At 36.4% G+C, this 23,071-nt stretch overlaps 1 protein-coding gene and 1 long non-coding RNA gene across 3 annotated transcripts in view; one reads left to right on the top strand and one right to left on the bottom strand.

Moving 5' to 3' along the window:
- ADAMTS19 (ADAM metallopeptidase with thrombospondin type 1 motif 19) overlaps positions 1–23,071 on the bottom strand; it is a 138,224-nt gene that overhangs the window by 54,219 nt on the left and 60,934 nt on the right. Inside the window, exon 8 of the mRNA XM_017822451.1 lies at positions 11,356–11,461. Coding sequence (XP_017677940.1) covers positions 11,356–11,461 — 106 coding nt within the window. The remainder of the gene's footprint in view (positions 1–11,355; positions 11,462–23,071) is intronic.
- On the top strand, positions 8,097–18,327 carry LOC108500990. 2 transcript variants are annotated; one of them, XR_001876108.1, is made up of 3 exons: positions 8,097–8,156; positions 9,093–9,158; positions 18,130–18,327. It is a non-coding gene; the product is annotated as an uncharacterized LOC108500990 (long non-coding RNA). The 2 variants fall into 2 exon arrangements; XR_001876107.1 differs by lacking the exon at positions 18,130–18,327 and adding an exon at positions 9,621–9,781.

The raw sequence follows: 23,071 nt of genomic DNA, 5'->3' as shown, positions 1-23,071 counted from the left end.
TCATGCTTCTCCATATTTTACCACACCATAGTGCCAAATGGCAAAAAAGGCCTGTCTCCCATCATTTAAAAACATCAGATCACTTTTTTTCTACATTCCATCCCAAAACTCCTTCATGACTAGATAAAATTTTATATAATTTTGCAAGCTATTTTACCTTGTGAAATTACTAGTGAAAGTAATTGAAATATCATGTAGGGCTTTGTGTGGCTGATAGGAGAGCTCGGTCTCATACACTGATGTGTACACCCCAGTCTGGAGCACTAGAACAGCTGCTTCTGCATAAACTGGATAATGTTGCTAGCTGTAAACAGCATAACTGAGGTAAACAAACCTGTCTGATTTTCATCTTAGCCTCTGTCTTTTCCTGAACTGCCTGAATGGGAAAGTGCCTCTGCACTTGCCCTATATTCTTCTTGCATGCCTCATGCAGAATTTGAGATGTCTCTGTCTCCAGAGATATCTACACCTACAGGAACTATGGAAGAAGGCACAGAAAATCTAATGAGACTTTACTTTGCTGACTGCATTAGAATTAAATTTTGCTTAGAGCTCTTTGAGTTATATACTTCCTCAGTGCAAAAGTACTCATTTATCAGTATCATATACATACTATGATTTGAAATAAAAAAAATTACAACAAAAAGGTACATAAAATCTTGATAAAATTTATACAGAATTGATGGCTCCCATCTATACTAAGTGAAATCAACAAATTTATGTTATTTAAATCATTTATTTAAATTAAAAATTTAAAATCCCTTAGTTTCTGGTTACTATTATTTCCCATTCACTCTGAAGAGCAATTCTTGAAGCCAGATTTCGTCACAAAATATTCTGTAAAATCACCCAGAAAAGTGTGTGCTGAGCTGAACCATGATCTTCACTGTTCCAAAAAGCAATTATACTGTTGCTCTCTTCTATAGTGTGGTAATGACTGCATATTTTTATCTGACCTAGGATCAACTACAAGGCCACATAAAAGTCAATGCGCGGTAGAACCAATTTCTGATTTCTTTGCTCACATCACATTATATGTGTGTGGTAAAAGAAGCTGCACAGTCATTTCTACCTTCCTATTTAACAAGAGTGGAAGCAATGGAAGCAAGTATACCTACTTCTTTATTAACAACCAAGAATACAACAATATTCAATGCTCACAGTGGTATTATAGTGGTATCATAGTATTATACATGATGCTACACAACACGTAATTGCAGTTTGTAAATTTACTGCAATTACTATCCTATATTTTCTTCTATTCTGTAAAATAAATCACAAACAGAATGAACTCTATTACCTTAAAAAATAAAAATAACTTTAAAAATATTATTAATTACAAAATTTTATCTTCCTTATTATTTTCACTGTTTTCTTTTTTGTCGTAATTTTGTGTAATACTATGCTAAAATTATCAAAACTTCCTAAATTATGGACTCAGAAATTTCAAAGTTTAAAAGGTTATATGGCATTTAATGGTACAATGATTTTCAAAACAATTTATCTAATCTGAAATTTTCCGTATCTCAGTGTTACAAGGATGAATTGTGTAAGTGAAAACAGCACCACTTATTTGACTATCACAGACAGGGAGACAAAAGCTGCACTACTCTCTCAGTACTTGTATTGCACCTTTTCAACAAAATATTTTCTCATACTGCTATCTTTATAGAGAAAAATATATACCCCCCCAAACTTTATAGGTTTCTATAAGTTATTTTAAAGAATTAATGCAAAAATACATATTACTGTATGTTGGTTTGTTTGGGTTTTTTTTTAAATCCCCAAAATAGTAAATGCTGTATGATTTTTTATATGTGTTTAAAACATATGAAGGCTTCACAGATCATTGCATAAATGGGATAAGACACATTTCTACCGGTAAAAAAATTATTTAGCCTGAAGTGAATTAAAAGGCAATTGACCCAGCCACAGATTTCTTTTGGAAAGAATTTATCTTCAAAGGAAAATCTACTGAACAAGGAAATCTCAGTCTTCCTGTTAATAACTAGGTGATCAGAAAAAGTAAAAAATAAGTATCTTTACACAATTACTATTTCTCTTTTGTGCATCATTACCTGTTCTGCATAACGTTGGCAGCTCAGGTCACTTTTTCAGTCTGAAAACAACTGTGCAAAAAGTGCAGCATGCATATTGGGATATGGACACTAACATATACTGCTTGCTGCCGTCCAGCTGACTTTGTAACTTTTGCTCAACAGCTGCTTTCCCCTCTACCACGCCAATACTTCTACCACTGTACTTCATGATGGACCCACACAAACCAGGGTCATGGCCCTTTGGTTTAAGTACACAAATAATTTAAAGCTTTGCTGTGACAGATGTATTTAGCGCCATTAACATGAAAATACATATTGCCCCTCGCTGAAGGTTTTTTACAGATATTATATAATACAGGGGGAAGCATTTGCTTCTGCCAAATACAACACCCATGCCACATTCTGCAAACTACACTATTTCAAGATAGACAATTCTGTCTATCGCTTATGACTTTAATCTTACACCATAATGACATATCAAATTTCTTCAAACTGAAGAAAATATGTAATCAGGAAAAAGACTTTTAGCCATCATGTACTCAGTGAAGAGACACCAAAAAAATAAGATCATTCTGTGACTGGAACTGGAGTAAGCAAAACTATTTTTTCTTCATGTTTTTGAATCACCATATAAATTTTGAGTAAGCATAAGCAGAAAGTATATAACAAACTTCATCCTTTTCTGTCATCTGTAATGATAAGTGTATTTTGTTGGACCACTTCCACACCACTGGGAAGTTTTGTGTTATACACCCCTCTGCCCAATAAGATCCTAGGCTGATTAAATTGTAAGTATTTGACTGTGGAACACAGATGTCCACTTTACATGGATGGAGGGGGATAAGAGACTATCGATTTTTAAGGAAATTACCCACTAAACCATGAACACTGAACGACAGAATCTAAGGTGATCTCGAGGACTTTATGACTGCTTTTCTTGGGAAAATGCAATTTTTGTCACTACTTCATATTTGCTATCATTGAAGGGGTATCATACACCCTGCTTGCATCGTTGAACATCTAATACATAATTTGAACTTCATTAGTTTAAAAAAAAAAAAGATAGTATTAAAAAAAAGGGAGCGACTTAATTTAAAAAAAAAAAAAAAGAAAATTTTTTAAAGACCAGTCACTGCACTGTGGGTTTTTTAACTGCAATAGTTTAATACAGTTACCTCAGGGATTCTTTTCCTAGTCTATCTGAAAAAGAAAAGGCAGTGATGAAAATACTGGCATGATTCTGTTATAAATCTTGTTTGAAATAGAGAATATGAAATGCTGAAATGCAATATAAAGTGAAAGCCTCCTATTACTTTTTATTGAATCAATAAAGCAAGTAGAAAGGAAAAAGGAAGGTGTTGTACCTTCCTTGTGAAGAGTAAATTTAAGAAAAGCAAGTTATTAAGTAAGTACTGTGCTTTATAGATAAATTTCCCTGTGAATTTTCATTTTTTTAACAAACAGGATAGAAAATTTCACAGATATCAAAACAATACAAAAGTAATATAAAAATCATAGAATCATAGAATGGTTTGCATTGAAAGGGACATTGAAGATCATGAGCTCCAACTCCCTGCCATGGACAGGACACCTTCCACTAGACCAGGTTGCTCAGAGCCCCATCCAGCCTGGTCTTGAAAAACTCCAGAGATGGGAAGTCCACAACCTCTCTGAGCAATCTGTTCTGGTGCCTTGCCACCCTCACAGTAAAGAACTTCTTCCTTACATCTTATCTAAACCTACTCAATTTCAGTTTAAAGCCATTCCCCCATGTCTTATCACTACATGCCCCTGTAAAAGGGAGGCTCTTGTAGGCCCCCTTTAGATACTGCAAGGTGCTACAAGATCTCCCCAGAGCCTTCCCTTCTCCAGGCATGCCTATGTTTTATGTAGCTATCCACAAAATCCAGAGAATTATAGCCATTTTTCTGTAAAGCTGTCAACAACACAAACACATACACGGGAAAAAAGACTGCTTATACTTTGTTGCGCATTACAATCATTACAAAGCTCAATTTTGCAAACAGCAGCTGTGCTTTTCAAACTGTTAGGCTCCCCTGTCTACACTTCTGTTGGCTTTATTTTGAACAAAAATCTCAGTGATGATGAAAACTAGTCAAAATATTCAAAGCTCAACATCTCTAACAGTCAGGCTGCTTCTGTATCCAACTACCTGAATATATGGATATTTCTGTCCCTACAGATAGGGACAATATCCATATCTACAGGGTGGGGGGAAATTCATGTGGCCAGAGCTCAACTGGAGTTGAAGCTGGCAAGAAGCTGAGGGGACAATAAAAAGAGTTTTTTCGAATATATTAATGGCAATAGGTAGCAGAGAAATATAATTCATTACAGGATGAGGATAGTCACCTCAAAAACAGAGACAGAGACAAGGCAGAGATGTTTAACGCTTTCTTTGCCTCTGTCTTCAACATGGATGATGGATCAAGGGGGTCTCAGTGCCCTGAGTTGGAGGACCACGACTGTGAGAATGATCAACTCCCAGTCAACCCTGAAATTGGGCAGGATCTGCTGCTCCAGCTGGATCCCTGCAAATCTGTGGGGCCTCAAAGAGCTGGCTGATGTCATTGCACAACCTCTCTCAATGATTTTTGAGTGGTCTTTGGAACCTAGAAAGGTCCCAGCTGACTGGAAGCTGGTGAACATTGTCACGATTTTCAGGAAGGGCAGGAAGGAGGACCCTGGAAACTACAGGCCTGTCAGTCTCACTTCAGTGCCTGGTAAAGACATGGAAAAGATTATTGTGGGAAGTATTGAAAAACACCGGAAAGACAATGCAGTCATCAGTCACAGCCAGCACGGCTTCGTGAGAGGAAAGTCCTGCTTATCAAACTCAATTTGCTTTTATGACAAGGTAACCCACCCAGCAGACCAAGGGAAGCCAGCTGATGTCTCTCACAGGATCCTTCTGGACCAAATGTCCAGCTCAGCTGGATAAACACACCATGTGGTGGGTGAGCAGTTGGCTCACGGGTCAGGCACAGAGGGTAATAGTGGATGGGGTGACATCAGACTGGAGGCCTGTCACTAGTGGGGTTCCACAGGGCTCCATCTTGAGCCCTGTACTCTTCAACATCTTCATAAGTGACTTCAATGAAGGATTTGGAAGTGATACTAAGCAAGCTTGCAGATGATACAAAACTTGTAGGAGCTGTTGACTCCCTCAAAGGCAGGGAGGCCCTGCAGAGAGACCAAGACAAATGAGAGAACTGGGCAATCACCAACCATAGGAAGTTCAACAAGGGGAAGTGCTGGATTCTGTACCTGGGATGGGGCAAGTCTGGATGTCCAGACAGACTGGGAAATGAGAGGCTGGAAAGCAGTGCCATGGAAAGGGCCCTGGAGGTCCTGGTCGAAGTTGAATCTGAGCCAGCAGTGCCCTGGCAGCCAGGAGGGCCAACCCTGTCCTGGGGGCATCAGGCAAAGCATCACCAGCCAGTCCAGGGAGGGGATTGTCCTGCTCTGTTCTGACCTGGGGCAGCCTCACCTTAAATATTGTGTGCAGTTTGGGGCACCACAATGTAAGAAAGATATGAAGCTGTTAGACACCGTCCAAAAGGGGGCAACGAGCATGGTGAAGGGCCTTCAGAGGAAGCCGTGTGAAGAGCAGCTGAGGGCACTTGGTCTGTTCAATCTGGAGAGGAGACTGAGGGGAGATCCCATTGCAGTTACAACTTCCTTGGGAGGGGAAGAGGAGGGGCAGGCACTGATCTCTGCTCTGTGGTGACCAGAGACAGGACCTGAGAGGATGGCCTGAAACTATGTCAGGAAGGATTTAGGTTGGATATTAGAGAAAGGTTCTTCCCCCAGAGGGTGGTTGGGCACTGAACAGGCTCCCCAGGGCCGTGGGCACAGCACCAAGGCTGACAGAGTTCAAGAAGCATTTGGATGATACTCTCAGGCACATGGTGTGACTCTTGGGGTGTCCTGTGCAGGGCCAAGAGTTGGACGTGATGATCCTTATGGGTCCCTTCCAGTTCAGCATATTCTGTGATTCTGTGAGAAACCTATCTTTAAACCATTAGCCAAAAAGGACAGAAAAATTAAGGAAAGAAGTAAAGGGGGGAAAACGAGAGACTCTGTGGAGCTGGAAGGAGGCCACAATGACAAGCATTTCCCCTTCACCTTCTATCCAATGCTCTCGTAGCCCATGGGGATTTTTGGGAGAGAGAAGAATGCAAGTAGATTATTTGGGAATAGGTTAACAGCACAGCCTCCAGTGACACAACAGTCCTGCAGCAGCTTCTCTCTTTTCCAGTAGTCAATGCCACGGGAATGCCTGACATTGTAGGACCACAAGATAACCTGTGTGAAGATGCTGGGAAGCAAAAGGCCCTGAGACTAAGGGACCCCATAGTGATATTATGGCTACTACTGAATAAAGTGTAATTATCAATAAATGGAGTAACTATCCTAACATGTCAGATCAATATATATACCCTTGGTTAAGTAACCTGCACTTTGCAAACATATTTTAAGTCATTAATTATTTTAACAAATCAGGTTGGCTTAATACATGACATCATGGTATCTCTCTTACGCAGATCTACTTTAAGAGAAATGCTATGCATGGCATATAAAAGACAGATATACCTAGAGATTCATTTATACTTTCTAGAAATTTAGTCACTTGTTTTTTATGCTTATAACCCTGAAGGAATTTTCTCACAATAGAATGTTCCCGTGCTTGGAATGATAGGGTCCAAAAATTTTGCTAGCCTGTCTCCTTCATGCTAGCATATGAATTATACAAAAACCAAGAAAAATATCAGCAATTTTAAGGGGATGTATTTGAATTTGAAGGCATTTGTCTCTCTGTACAGCAACTACAGAATAGCTTAACCTGAAAAAAGAGAGAAAAAGAAAGAGCCTTTGTGGGTGGGAAGAAATCAAATTTCCCAGCCTCCTAGACCAACAAATTCAGAAATGCTATTGGCTCTTAAGTTTATAATTACAAAGAAATGAATTAGTCAGTGTTACTGAGGGAAAAAAAAAGTCTGAGCCTTAAAAATTCTATTATTTTAGAAGAGAAGGCCTGAAGCAGGGCAAAAAATAATTAAAACCACTAATAAAATCTAGTCACATTGAAGCTAAAAATTTTCTATTTTCACTCTTTCACTCCAATAAAAAATATGAGTAAAAGGCTGCAGGAATAACTTGGGAAACACCTTATTCCATTTAAGGCATTTGCAAAGGAACAGCACTTGTACCAAGACATTTCTGAAATGCAAGAACTACAAGAAAACCACCTTCAGTTTGTTTTTTTTTTTTCAAACCTAGTCTTAAACTTACTACATCTGCACTTATTCCTGCAGAAAACAGCTTTTCAACTTCAAAAATTGCTTACCTCATAATTTCATACTGTGGTCTACTGTCCTGAGATCATATATTAGTTCATTAATGGTTCAATTCTAAATCAATTAAAAAGTTCTCAGCACTCATAAAACTTGATTTGGTTGCCTTCTCAGATCAGAAAACTGCACTCAGTTACAGGGCATTTTTCTTCCTTTGTGGTAAACCAGCATTTAAGTGTCACTCCTTTTCTTTCTGATTTATTCTTAAAAAAAACAACTTAACAACAACAACAAAAAACCCCCTCATCCTACATTTTGGAATGTAAAATAAATGTCATTAAATTATTCAAATAAGAACAGTACAATCTGCTGAATGGATAGAAGTTCCCTAACTCATGAGGGGAGACAAAGGCCCTGTAGAAGCAGGTAATTTCAGCAGTATGATTCAAATCATGGCTTGTTCATCTGAAGTCTGTTTTCAGGAATGAAAACTGTAACCAGTCAACACAGATACCAACAATCACAGTTCTAATATGGATTGGTTTCAAAAGCAAGCCACGCTTATCATGAGTCAGTAGGAATTACAAACTCTGCCTTTGAAGTCTGTCCCAGAAAAGGGGAAGGCACATGGGAGGGGAGGGACTCTTTCGTCTTTCTTAAAAAAGGCTGCTGCCACTGACCAAGTACTCAAAGAGTTTTCTTCCATTTTTTTTTCCAATTAAGTCTCCAAATCTCTGTCCTGGTGAAGCCAACCTCTGAGAAGTTCCTGGACTGAGAGGTAAGACACTCAAAATTCCTGGTTTACCCCCCAGATAGGTATTTACGGAAGAGAAAAACAGTGCACTAGCCTGTAAAACCTCTCTACACTTCTTTCTTAAGATAGCAAAGTAATTAAAATGTAAACAGTGGGTGGTCTGTCTGCATATCCACCCAATTATGAAGTAAGGTCTCATTCATTGATAGTCAAACAATAAGGGATCAAAATAAATGCTAAATAAATACTTTGAATTAACATCTGAGACAAAATGTCACGTGTCAAATGCTTTAATGTTCTTTACTAAAATGAATGTTATTGTTCACAGTTTTATCAGTAGAAGTGACCACTACCGCTCCTGAAATTTCTAATTATACTGGGTGATTTTCAAGACGTAAGATCTTCTACCACATCAAATTAATATCTTTACATTCTATGTGCTAATATTGATCCTCATCTAAACACAAGTTCAACTGTATAATTCTACTTTAATCTTATAAATATCCACACAGCTCTTCTTTCAGCTACTTTAATGATATTTCTTACTCCACATTAGTATCCCATTCACAAAGACTGGTAGACCCTTGCTTTTATTACTCTTGTTGATTTTATTGTATTCTGCAATCATATTTTGCACTGTGATAAGAAAAATGCATAGAGCAACTGACTCTCCATTAGCATTTCCTTATCTCCCATTCAAAACTTTATTGAAGTTCTACTAAATTTCATACAACTGTTTTAAATTGTCACAAAGAATATATGCTGTTTGCTTACAAACAACTAAGTAGGTGATTCAGAAATTTCACAGACTCCCTGTTTGGAACTAGAAAATACCTGGTAGAATATCCTGAATTTTAATAACAGGTACATTTCATATTTCATAAAACGCTTACCAGGGAAAGAATGAGGATGTGTATAAAATTGATTCTGAGAAATTCCACCACTGTCTCTCTCCACTAGCTGACATGACTTTTAAAGTCCATTTCCACACATCAGAAGGAGCCATATCCCACAGAAAGCCATCATGTAAGTAAAATGACAGTGTGCCACTTGATAACCATAATAACAGCATTCTCACTCTTCTCTCTGTTCTCCACATGGAGACAATGTCTTTTAATTCATTGTTGTTGATTTTATTCTGTAATATGACCTCATTATACAATTACCTAATAGCTTATTAAATTTAATAAATAGGATTTTTTTAACAAAACCATGTTATAGTTTCTAATCTCTGATTTCAGAGATGGAGCTCAAAAATCAATTGTTGACGTACAACGTTAATTTCTCAGTGTTATTAAAGTATCATCTGCTTTCAGATACACATGGATAGAACAAAGACATTTCATATTCCAAAGTAAGGTTTAGTTTGCCGTTGTATTTAATCATGAATACTTCTGCTTTAATTGGAAAAACTAAAAATTCAACAACACAACACTTAAGAAACATCCGTGTATCAGAAGTATTCAATATAATTATCTCTTCTCCCAGGCAACTAGTGACAGGACAAGAGGACATAGCCTTAAGCTGTTCCAGGGGAGATTCAGGTTGGACATCAGGAAGAAGTTTTTCACTGAAAGTCTGGTTAAGCATCGGAATTTTTATATTAATCAATACAATGGCAACTGGGAATGTATTTGGTTTTGTTCTCTGGCTGATCAATGAAACTCTATATTGCAGAAGTTTTGAGTCTATTTGAATGACAATTTATGGGCAAGAATAACATTTGCTGTACCGAAGGAGAAAATAAAAAGTTTTTTTTTCTTTATATTTTGAGAAGTAAAGTCTTTGAGAGAGTTTTTACTTTCTCTCTGTTGCTGGACTGGACTCTTTCCATAAGAGCAACTAGAATGATTAAAGACATTACACACACAAAAAAAAAGTAGGTAATAGTTAAATGACTTTAAGATTCAAAAAGAATTTGTGAAAATTGTCTAGAAAAGATGATGTGTTGAAAGAAGAAAAGATTTATGGCTGATCTTTATCATGATCACTTAACCTGCATTTCTGAGACTGTTAAGAATGAGCAAGACAAATCTCTACAAGAAATACTCAAGATACATTTGAATCTACTGAGGTCCTTTTCAATAGAATCTCCATTTAAATGTTTGTCTTCCAGTATTTTTATGTTGTCTCTCTGCAAAGGGTCAAGTACTTCTAGTGTTTTCTTTGCCGTTGCCAGGGATGACCTGGCAGACAGAGACAGTCACGCAGAAAAAACAAATGTCTCTAAAACATCACCTTATGCTCTTTGGTGCAAGACCACTGTACCTCAGATTGCAACAGACTGCAACAGCTGAGGACTCTGATTCCATAATGAAGCAAGGATCAAGCTGAATGCCTCTGTGTCTTTTGCAGTCTTTCTTTTTTTCGTGGCCACTGCTTGTATATCTCAGGCTACCTATTCTTTCACTTTTGAGGTAGTCCCTGTTTTTTCAATGTGGTTTGTTACTAGACTGGATGAGGTTGAATTTCTTGAGGAAATGTGCGGTTCAAATGACACCTTGTCTTTTATTATGACACAAGATTTCATTTATTCTTTATTTCCACTGTTCTAAAATGTCTGTTACAGAACCCGCAGATTGTGAGGAAGTCTCTAAGGACATCCAAATGCCATTATTACTGTAAGAAAATGATGGCTGGGATACTATAAGAATTTATTTTTTCATAATTATTTGAATTAATGTGAAGTGATTTGAAAGTTCTGAAATTTCATGGTGTAGCCATTTCACATTTTTTCCCCCAGGATTCATATATCAGCAATTTAGATTTTATGTCCCTGTAGGAAGACCATGAGAAATCCATTCTCCGTTGTAGTTCAAAAGCAATGAAAAGCCATGAAGATATTTCAAGTTCACAAACAAATGCAACAAGGGTTAAAGAGCCTGGCCTATGCAGCAGTTAGAGCTGAATCTGATACACAATATCACAATCTGAAAAGAAAAGACATCTAAGGGGCACCTGTTTGTCCTCTAGACAGTGTCAGTCTTTCCAGTTAATCTATTTATTTTGCAGCTTTAAAGATTTCTGGTTTACTTTAAATTGTAGATATTTTCTTAACTTATATACTATATATCAATACAAGTTGTTATTAGCAGAAACACTGTCTTCCAAATTATTCCTTCCTAATAGAAAAAAGGAAAAACTGAAGCACACAATCAGAGTAGTCAAATCATAGCAGCATTGCATGCAAATGGATAGTAGGCTTTGTTGTCCACATACTTACTTATGACCCATTTCATGGGCAATTGTAAAAGCGAGATTCAGACCATTGTCCTCTGCAATTATACATTTTCGTTTTTCACTGCACATTCCACTCAGATATGCTATACCTAGGAAACACAATCACCACATTCAATTATTTTGTTATTACTAACTGTATATATTATGGCATAATTGACCCCAAACACGACTGAAAACTTATTGTGGTCAGAGCCATCCAAATATATAAACAGATATCAGATAAAGGTTTACTTACTTGAACAATTGACTTTAGCACAAAACTGTATCAAAGATAGCAAATAAATTGTATTCAGTGGTAATATTACCTCACAGTAATGATTACATAGACTGCCATGTAAGGAAATGCATTCTTTAAAAGCATTTCTAGGTACCTTAATGAGATGTGATAGAACACATGCATGATTATTAATACTGTTGTAAATGCAAATAGATGTCTGCAACAATAAGGCACAAGTCTGAACCAGTATTTTCTCTGACAGACTCAGAAGAAATGAGTGCAAAGCACAGAGCTATGCCCCTACATTTATCACCGCTAAGTACTGATAAAGGGTTCAGCATGTTAATGATTTTAAAAATGTAGAGTCAGATTTCATAGAAGAGTTCATAGGAGACTGCACCCTGACAAACACATTCATTGTAGAGGCTATAATGCCTCTACTATATAATACCTTAGTTTGGGGGGTTTTGTGTTTTGTTTTTTTTTTTTTTTTTTTTTTAAGAACCTCTAAGCATAAAGTTTTGAGTTCGAGTTCAATTCAGCTTCTAAAAAGCAGAATGTCTGTAACTGTAAAAGCTTGAGGAACAGGCAGTTTAATTTGTGTAATGGCAAACTTTTTCAGAGCACAAATACAGTTATTGGTGACCTAATGTCATCAGTCATTTGAAAATTCAGAGTAAGCAATCAAAACACTGTTTCAAGTGTTTGGCCCTCTTCCTTTCAATGGAATGATTCCCTGTGGCTCAACACGTTTGCTGGATGCTTGCATGTAAAGGTCAAAGTTGAAATGTTTGACAGTATTTGAAATTTAGTCATAATTATCATTCTGAGTTAAAAAGATAAAAGTCATTCTTCTCAACAGTCCAAGTGTTTGTCAGTCTGTGAGCACAACGCCTCATCCACAACATTAAATTCAAGTAGTAACCCCATCACTATTCTGGCGGGGTCGCTCTCAACAGAACTGGCTGAAAGCTGTGGGACACAGAACTTTAGACAAAAAATGTTGTTTAGGACTGAACAAAACACTCATAAAATGAATAAGGCAGAATATTTCAAATTTTACTCTTTGTTTCCAAAAAAGGAAGAAAAATTGAGTGGGGATAATAGTCAGCTGGGATACAAAAAAGGGCTGGTCAGTTGGTGGCAAGCAATTGTTTTCAGTTGCATTACTTGTCTTTTTTGGCTTTCATTTATCTCTCCCTGTTATTTTCCTTTTCATTATTATCATTATTAGTATTATTTTTATTTCAATTAGGAGATTGTTTTTATTTGAATCCATGAGTTTCCTCACTTTTACCCTTGCAATTCTTTCCTCCCATTCCACTGTGCAAGGAGAGAGCAGGCAGCTGTGTGGTGTTTTGTTGTCAGCTGGGGTTCAATCATGACACTTACTGATGATGGCCATTCGCAGTTGGATAAAATTTTCTTGCTGGGATCTACAGAAAGAGAATTCCCAAACCTCTATCTTCCTGTTGATTCTCACTACTAACTGAAAACTACTATACTCTTTAGTCTTTTAAAAGGAAAAGGAGTCCCCTAATATTAAATTAGATTTCTAATTGTAGAAATGCCCAAAAGCATCAAAAGCAATTAATGCTTTATGACTTTTCCCTTATTAAACAAAGCCAAGCTCGTATGCGCAAGCCACACTTAGCAGCAGCTACTGGATGTAAATCAGCAAGTAAATCAGGAAATAGCTGTTAACTCATTTCACATCTTGTCCTTGATTATGAATTTCACATGTAGTGAAAAAGAAACTGACTCCAGTAAGCAGCTGCTCTTGCTTAGTAGTCTATGAATTAGGTAAGAGAAGGAATTTCTTCTTCAAACATATTTATAATCACTGCAGCTTCCTGTGGCTTATTAGCACAGCTCAAACTGCTCCAAGGTTAAATCCACATGAAAAAAAACAAAACCAACCCCAAAACAAAAGCAATGAACAATTCCTCCCTTGTTAAGGTATTCCTGGTGAACCCTGTAACACACTGCTTCAAATAAAACACTTGGTATCTGAAAAGTCTTGGACAGAAAGCAGTAACGTCATCTCACTGACAAATTAAGGAAGGATCCTATTATTTAACTATAAAGAAAGCTGTTTTGAAACAAACAAACAAAAAACAAAACAAAACAAAAAAAACAAACAAAAAACCTCAAACAAAACAAAAAAATAACCCACACAAAAAACCCCCAAACCTGGATTGAATACATGTCAAATGTAAAATATTCAAACTACTTCCCTCTGTGAATAACTGTTTCTCAAGTTAATTCAGAAGAAAATACATGCCACATAAATTTAGAGAGTAAAGCTTTACCATTGTGTCTTAGAAGAATCACAAAAGGGACTACATTTTCTTATCAAACATGTAAATATTCAAATGAAATACAGGCTGTTTCGGGAAAGTACATTTTTTCCCAGTCATAGCAGTGGTTTCTTACTACTGCCATTACTGCTACCTGTAGACATCATCATTTCATTCTACATACTATGTTAATTTTCTGGTTTATTAATGAACGTCCTCATCAAATCACCAAACTCTTTATTCTTTCAAAGTAGGCACACCTTTACAACTTCTCTGTTAAAAAGCAGTAGTTCAGCTGACAGGGATGTTACACAAAATACATCACCAACTAAAGTATCCAAGCAGGTCTGTCAGCTTTACCTATAACACGCATGTATGACTTCAATATGTCTGGATGTGTAATAGAGCATTCTAAAAGGCTATAGAATGGTTATTATTTTTCTTTTTGCAGTGATCTAATGAAATAGAGTTAATATTCTAAAAATCTGAATCACACAAATTAATTACCTAGGCAATTTAAATTTCTTTTCCTCTGAACTTCCTTGGTTTCACAAGTCATTCAATGTTGGTTTGCCATGCTATTACTGTGTGCTTGTTCTGAATCCCAGACCTCATACCTGCTCCAAAATCTACTTGCTAATTTTAGATGCTGTTAAAACAAAAGAGACCCTTCCACATGCCACCAGTTTAATCTGTTGATCACCTGGATATCACCTCTATGCATTCCTGAGCTATTTCACAGCTCTTGGGAACAGTAATGTTCTGCCCAACATAATTTGTTTTTTCTAGATTATAAGGGAATAATGACCATAAAAATTACAGAACAAAGTTCCTGTAACATATTCTGTGATGAAGAGGGATAGGTGTGATCACCCAGATATCCTTTGTACTACTGATAAAGACCAGAGTCTACCTGAATTTCCAGTCTGTATGAAATAAAAATTTAATAAAAAACAGATATGTATGTTCTGTTTCCAACACTTGAAAACACAAGCTGAAAGAACTGAAAAGTGCATAGATTTGTTCAGCAAAGCTCACGAAAAAAACAGTCCATTTTAGAGCATTTTTTAATGAAGAGGTATGTTATAATCTCAGGAATCCAGGGATAGCATACTCCTTGCTGTTCTATCTATCCATCAGGGAATAAAAATTGTCGAATTTGATCAAGACGAAAACCAGTAAAACTGCCCAGATTCCCAAAATCTACTGCACTTCCTGTTGTCTAGGTAAAATAATGAAGCACACTATTACTGTTGAATGCACATTAAATATAACTTCAAGAATATTGAAAATGCTCATGAACTTCATGAATGATGGATCTATTTTTATTAAATTATTATTCTGCATACAACTGATATTGCTTAAACACATACTATGAATAAAAGTGATATTTATGTACATAATTTTCTTCTGAAGTTTCTGCACCAAGTTCCATAAAAAACAGTACAAACCACTAATGAAATATAGATAATCCTGAAATGGATAGAAAACATGCAGAGAAACTCGTGATGATTTGAATCATAAAGTTTCAAAAATAATCAGCCTTCAGAAGGTATCATGCAGTGACACGTTCCTGATAGCATGACCTTAATTTGAATTATTGATGTTACACAGAATTAGCAAGCCACTGCATTAGAAACATAATTTAATGTCCTAATACATCTGGCTTTTGATTCAAGCATAAGTATTTTTCAAGTAAAAAGTACTTTAAAAATGTATTTAAAAGAACTGGTAAATCAGTGAGCCAGTGAGCATAAAGGACAGTATTTAACTGCACTTGATTACTAATCTAACAAATTACTTTTTAGCAGACCAGATGCTTTTCTTAAGAAGCAGGAGGAAAAAGTTTTCCAATGAGCTGACACTTAAAAGTCTAATTAGCACAAGCTGTTCTGAAGAGAGTCACAGATGACTTCCAGGAAAAACAAGTCCTGTCAGTTGTCAGTGAATGAACAACTCTTAAACATGGCAGTAATCAAAACAAGACAGTTAACAAACAGGAATCTCAAATTCAAAAAAAAAAGCCTGGGATAATTTCTTTTTCTCAAGTGAGAGACATCGACAGTGAGAATAAATATATCTATACATGTGTGTGTATATCAATACAAATACAAATCAATGCAAGACATCAGAAAAAATAATGGGATAAAACCAAATCAGTTTATAATGGATTTTACCCAAAGGTAACTCAAATTTTTTCATGTCTTTCGTTAAGTTTATAATCTATCTACATATTAGAAAATCCAGTGCTTCTCCAGAAAAATATGTTATCAATAAGTATACATATATATAATATATAAATATATATATAATATTAAAAATATAAGTATACTTATTGATACATAGTAATGTGTTTTTATGGTTCAGAATAGACTACTAAGCTTACTTTTCTGCCTTGAAACAATCTGCTGCAGTTTAATCTTTAGAGCAGGGAAAAAGTCTAAAAATGGAAAGGGCATAGGTATGCCATAGATGCAAAACCAAATTTTTTAATGTGTGCTTCTACACAGTTTTAGGTGCTTAGTTCTTGCATCTTCTGAAGAGTCCACAGACATCTAAGAAGTTATTATAGGGATGGCAGAACTGTTAGGAAATACTAATTTTCTTCTAAAATGCAGCCCACATTCACTTCTCCCAAGGTGAATACACAGATGAGACAATAAGTGAATTTTCTCCACTGTCCATTCCTGGCCTTTGCTGGAAATTCATGCAGAGATCCTGTGAGCTAAAGCTGCATCCACGCCCTCATCTTTTAACAGTCACCAAAGTACTTATTCTCCACATTTGAGTATTCTTTCTTCACATACATCAGTCTGGGTCCATAACATGCGACGGCAAATAGCTCCAGAGTGTAACTGTACAATAGTACAAGTTTCTCTATGAAGATTGCAAAGGGGGTATTCCGATTCAAATTCCAACTCTATTCATCTGTTCAAAGCAGTGGTTTTCTTCCTAGATCTCTGTCAACCGCAATGGCCAACTGAGAAGCTCTAGCAAATTTAGCAACTCCTCAGGCAGAAGCCAACTGTATCTATTTGGCATCTCTGCATACCTTACCTACTCTTGTTCTTTTTGTCAGTCCTTCTGACTGACACAGGTGTACCATGGTTAATCGAAGACCAGCATTACAATTTTTCCATGGTTCTCTATTCTTTCTTTGTTGATCGTAACAGTCACTTAGGTGATCAGGAGGGCCAGTGGTGTCCTGGGGTGCACTGGGAAGAGTGTGACCAGCAAGTTGAGGGAGGTGATCCTCCTCCTCTACTCAGCCCTGGTGAGGCCACATGTGGAGTCCTGGGCTCTTCTGTACAAGAAAGACAAGGAGCTACTGGAAAGGGTCCAGCAGAGGGCCACAAAGATGATCTGGGGTCTGGAGCATCTCTCTTGTAAGTAGAGACTGGGAGATGGACCTGTTTAGTCTAAAGAAGACTGAGAGGAGATCTCATTAATGCATATCAATAACTCTCAAAGGCAGAAGCCGAGAGGATGGTGCCAGACTCTTTTCAGTGGTGCCCAGCAACAGGATGAGGAGCAATGGCCATAAACAGAAGCAGAAGAAGTTCCACCCCAACAGGAGGAAGAACTTCTTTACATTGAGGGTGGCAGAGCACTGGAACAGGCTGCCCAGGGAGGTCACACAATCTCCCTCTCTGGCGACATTGAAACCCACCTGGATGAGTTCCTGTGTGACCTGCTCTAGGTGACCCTTGGCAGGGGGTTGACTCATGATCTCCAGAGGTCCCTTCCAACCCTAACAATTCTGTGATTTTCAGAGAATTGTCTACTATCATTCTCTGATCTCTTTCCTGAGTGGTAACAAAGCCTATGGTTTCACACATATAAGCTAAAGACTAAATTGTTTTTCTTAATATGCATTACTTTGCTTTTGTCAATACTCCATCTTCTCTTTCATTTCCTTTTCAGTATCATGATGTCCATCAACAATTCTTCTTCTCAGCTTTATACTGAACTATCCAGATGGCTTCAAACTGTATGAAAGCACACACAGGCCACCACTATTCCAAATACTTTAGGAGGCAAGGCAGCTCTGAATTCAAGCATAAAAACTGACAAATAATTCCCATGTCTTGTTTTTTAACTTCTAAGCCAAGTATAAAAAAACTTATTAAAAATTAAAAGGAAAATATCTAAAGCAATAATGCACTGTAACATTGCAGCTGAGTACAGCCAGTATAATTTTAAAATATTTTAATTGCCTTTTTTTGTTTGTTTTCTAAAGGCAACATCACCAAATGGAAAACTTGCCCATAGAAATATGCATAAACAGGAAAAGACTCAGATGGAAAAGAAAACTGCATACTGTAAAATGAAAAGAAAAGAGCCATAAATTGAGAAAGAAAAGTTACAACTTCCTTTTCTCCTCATTTAACCTTGTTTTTATCTGTAATCCAGAAAGACAAAAAACCCCAAAACTTGATTAGCTTGTATATAATTGGTGTTGGAGAGGTCCTAAGCCATTCTGCTCAAAAGAAAATATGAAAAATAACAGTGTATGGAGTAATATGTAATAAAAATTTTCTTTGCTTCATATTTTCTCATACTATTAATATGAAAGAAAAAACAAATGTAACCTTTCTAAGAAATATCTTAATCTTCTAAGAAGTTGAACTAGTTTGATCCATTACTTTAACTTCCTCATGGCATGGTTTTCATGAACAATTTTTCTAGATGTTTGTTTTACCTGGCATAGAAAATTATTAGGAATCTCGATCCACATTTATAAATTAAACTTTTGGACAGAAGTAGAAAAGTCTATTTTTAGGACTTACACAATAAAGGCTTTTGGTCCTTAAATTACATGGGTAAATTATAAGAGTGCCTTATGAAAGCTTCATAGAACTCTGCTGTATACAATCAAATCAGATCTGACTTTGAAAAGGAGACACCTTACTGCTTTGGCAGTAAAACTAAATGGGGCTTTCCAAGTAGAGGAGAAGCTTATTACTGAAAAAGCCAAGACTAGATTTCAAGTTGATCACCAGCCATTTCAGAACAGCTCTCACCAAATACATGCATAAATAAATTAATCTTTAGGTTATGTTTTTCACTGATGCATTGGACAGCCATGACAGATACACAGCTTACTTTGAGTGAGTACCACAAGCCTCAGATCATGAGCTGGGGCCTGCATCCTGCTCTGTACACTGACAAAAGTCTTTGTTATTCTACAGACAAGATGGTGAGATGATGACAATGAACACGGTGGTACACCACAGGAAGATATTTTAACAACTCAAACTTGCTTTCTGTGTTTTCCAACTTGTTCTACAGTTACATTTCCTTTAAAAGTGGGCAGTGTGACAACGTTGTTTTGCAGTCTTTCAGGCTGTACTTGTACCTTTCTCTATCAATCCCTTCTGGAGTTCACATTTTTATCTGGGGCAAAAACAAAGAATGAAAGTTATTTTTGTGAACTAGCCATTTCTAGTCCTCATGTTATCTAAAAATCTGGCGCTTCTGATCCTGCCATTAGCTGTAGCAAAACAGGAATGAGAATTTACTCCTCACACAGAATTTTTTATCCTTGTCCATTACTGTCTCATATATATATAGCATATATATACACACAACATTAAAAAGACCATTAGGAAGAAATATCTTTTAAAAAATTATTCTGGATAAAAAAGAGAGCTTGACTTACACTTTTCTTTGACAGAATGAGCCCTAACCCAGAAGCTAAGGAAAACTCCTATTAATGGATCATCATAATGACTAGGAAATACAAAACCAAAAGCATACATTTCCCTTTTACTTCTTTACCTTTGTGACCAGATACACCACTATTCCATACTGGCACCTGTATAGTGCTACACCTGTATAGTGTTACAAGGTACACATGGTATGAAGGCTGTGTCTATTCATTTGACTAATTGCCTCTACGTTTCTGTGTAAACAAATACACATTTTTCTTTTTCCACTCTTTTGATCTTTATTTAGTCAACCTATCATTTTTATTTTCCACATCCGCTTTTCTTAAATAAACCTGTTCATAAAAAAAAAAAATCAACTAAATAAATAAATAAAAATTTTTGGTTTCTGGTCAATAAATCCCTAAAACACATGAGTTAGGCAAGGGTCATGGGCTTATGAAGCTGAGGGAAGAACATAGGGGCTGACCACAGCTGTTGCAAAGAAAACTGAACTTAACACAGAAGGGATTGGAGAGTTAGTTTTAGATAAATGCTTCTATCAGTTCAGTGGATTAACTGATTGTACAAATGTGTATTCTTGAGTTAATCAAAGGATTGTGAATGGCTTCTTGAATCAGCCAGCCCAGCAAGGGAAACATGCATATGTTGCTCAGCCCCATTGAGAGTATAAAACTGAACAATTCACAAAATTAATTTTGAAAAGATAATGGGCTTGAGCTGACTTTAACTCACATATTCCTTCCTGGCACCAGCATTGTCCAGCATCATGACAGTGAGGATATGAAGACCAGTAGTGAGGATCAGATTGGTGCTGTGATCCCACTGTACACTGCAGTGGCTATAGCTGCTTGATTTCAGCATGTTGCCATATCACTCTGCTAAATAAAAATCCCACATAACATCAAATGTCTTCAGATGAGTAAATTTCATTTTAAACACCAAAACCTCCTCATAGTGAAATACCTGATAGAGCCTGGCCAGACAATTCTGACCCTCTTACATTTCATTGCTTCCCACAGAGGATATTCCTTCAAAGGATGGAAGAAAAACTAATACTGATCTATACAGTATCCATACAGAATTAGCCTTCTCTAAAATACATTTTTTTTCTCTATTGTTTTCTGTTTGAGTCAAGTTCTGTTCAGTTGCTGGCACCTAATTTCATGTCAGAGCATATAGTAGCTCTTGAAAGTGTCAGGAACCAAGCAGAACCACTGTGAACATCTGGAATATGTAAGTGGCTATCTGTGTTTAATAATCCTACACAAAAGCTTGAGGGTAGAGGCACTCTTGAAAGTGGAAATTCTCTGTGAAATTCTTTAAAGAGACGAATTATTCTTCAGATAATTTAAAAATAAAAGTCCAATTGTAAGAACAGATAACAGGAGAAAAGTATTACCAGGCCTACATTTCTCCTTCTAGAACAATTTTTTAGAAGTAAAACACCTGATGCATGGCAACAAATCTTCAATGCTTAAACAGACTGATTACTATTGGATGACTCACATCTGGTATTTGTCCATTCAAAAATCTGTAAGAGTTAGATGGCATAGATTTACCGGGGCAAGTATTTTAAAAGAATGAACTTTCATAGAAAGAGAGAACAATTTCATTTTCTAGCTCAGTATAAATATTTCGTGCAAAATGTTTCAGAGGCTTGCAAACTGAAGACACTGCTAGGGTATGACTTTAGAAGGAAAAGCAGGAATAAGAGATTCGAATATGAATTCAAAGGGAGATACCTTTTCTAAAAAGGCAAGCGAAATTTTAATTTGCCAAGAATATCCCAGTGTAAGAAATCACAATATGAATATTTGCTAGCATTTACACAGATTGACCTCATTTAATGAAGATAACTCTTTCTAATAATTTAGCACAGCTTTCCTATCAGACACTTTTTTACTGCTGCCAATTGTTTAAATTACCTTTTTTTTAAAAAAAAAAATGTAATCACTATTTTAAACATACATTTACAAAAATAACATAAAGAAAGGCTTGGTCAATTTAAAAATATTTTAAATGTCTGGAATACATTAAAACACTCAAACATTTTCTTTTAAAGTACTTTTTTAGAAAGCCTCATCATTTAATGTCAAGGGCCCTGGCCCAAGGGAATAGGAAGCACAGCGCACAGAAACAGCATATTTATGAAAACAACGATGTGAGGGTAGGTTCAGACTTCCAGGAGAGCTACACATGTATCACATGAGTTACCCTAAAAGTTACCCTAGTTTTCAAGATCAGTTTTGAGGTAGCCTTTGTTTTCTAAATGGAATTTTGACATCATTTCTGTAACCTTAAAAAAATTCTGGTGACCTTAACTCTTGAGTGTATATGTCATTTTAAGAAGATTTAATGTTTTCTGTTATTCATTAAAAAAAAAAAAATCAGAACATACTTATTGCACCCCTATTTTAATACAAATTCTGTATTTTTAAAACTGTCTCTGATTCTGGGACAATTTGACTCTTCATGAGAAATGCAATGACTAGATGTTTTCCTGGAACATAAAATGGTCCAATTAATTGTTAGAACTCACTCCACTGCTGTGAAGTGTGAGTTCGCTTTAAGATATTTTAAAATATTATAATCCCACAACTCTGTACACTTGGATCAGAATATATTAGCATCACAGAGTAAAATATATAGTACAGATAAGTAAGAATTATGTCACTGTATCCAAATACTGAAAATATTCACCCAGGTGTTTATCTGCCATCTTGCCTTCCTGACATCTGGGCTTCAGTTCTCACATTCATACAATGTGCAGCTGCTAAAGTTGCCCCCATGTTCTGTACATCTACACACATTGCAGTGCCTTTGAATTCACCTCCTGTCTCATTCCATCATATCAGTTTTTACCTGAATATGCTCCCAAGCCTTGTGTAACATCAATTCCCCTCACCAGTTTGATGTATTTCTAATACATCAGCGATGTTTTCCCTGGTCTTACAAAGATTCCAGTCTTGATACCCTACTAAGCTGATTCTCCTGTAATTTAGTTTTTGGTGCCTTTTTTCCCAGAAGAGAGTTGGTACCATCCCCTATGCAACAAGCAGATGTGAAATCACTCATGAGACCATATTATTTGCATTCTAACACACATTCTTCAGACCTACTTTTATTTCTGCAACAAAATAGTAAGAACACAGAATAGTAAGACTGTCTTGCTTTCTTTTGCCATTTATTTTGTCATACCCATTATTATACACACACCATGGAAATGATACCGTGTGATAGGAAGATAAAACTGTTCCTTGACAAACAGGGCTTCAGCACAGTAATACATTTCCTCATTTCCTGCAACCTAGGTGATTTCTGTAAAATATTTCTCATGTTTTTATGACATAATAGAGTTAAAATTGATTATTCTACTGTTGTTGAGATCCCACTTAAAGAAAATATTTAGGAAGTTTTTTCCTTTTTTTAAAGCATGGTGTAATTTGCTCTCTTTTTTATGTGAGACGAGGGGCAGCTAAGGAAATTGAAAGAGATCATCTGGGTTTGTTT

Source organism: Lepidothrix coronata, unplaced genomic scaffold (assembly GCF_001604755.1).
Source record: "Lepidothrix coronata isolate B3197 unplaced genomic scaffold, Lepidothrix_coronata-1.0 Scaffold98, whole genome shotgun sequence".
NCBI lineage: Eukaryota > Metazoa > Chordata > Aves > Passeriformes > Pipridae > Lepidothrix > Lepidothrix coronata.
The sequence above is the reverse complement of the archived record's forward strand: the minus strand, read 5'-3'. Positions and strand labels throughout refer to the sequence as shown.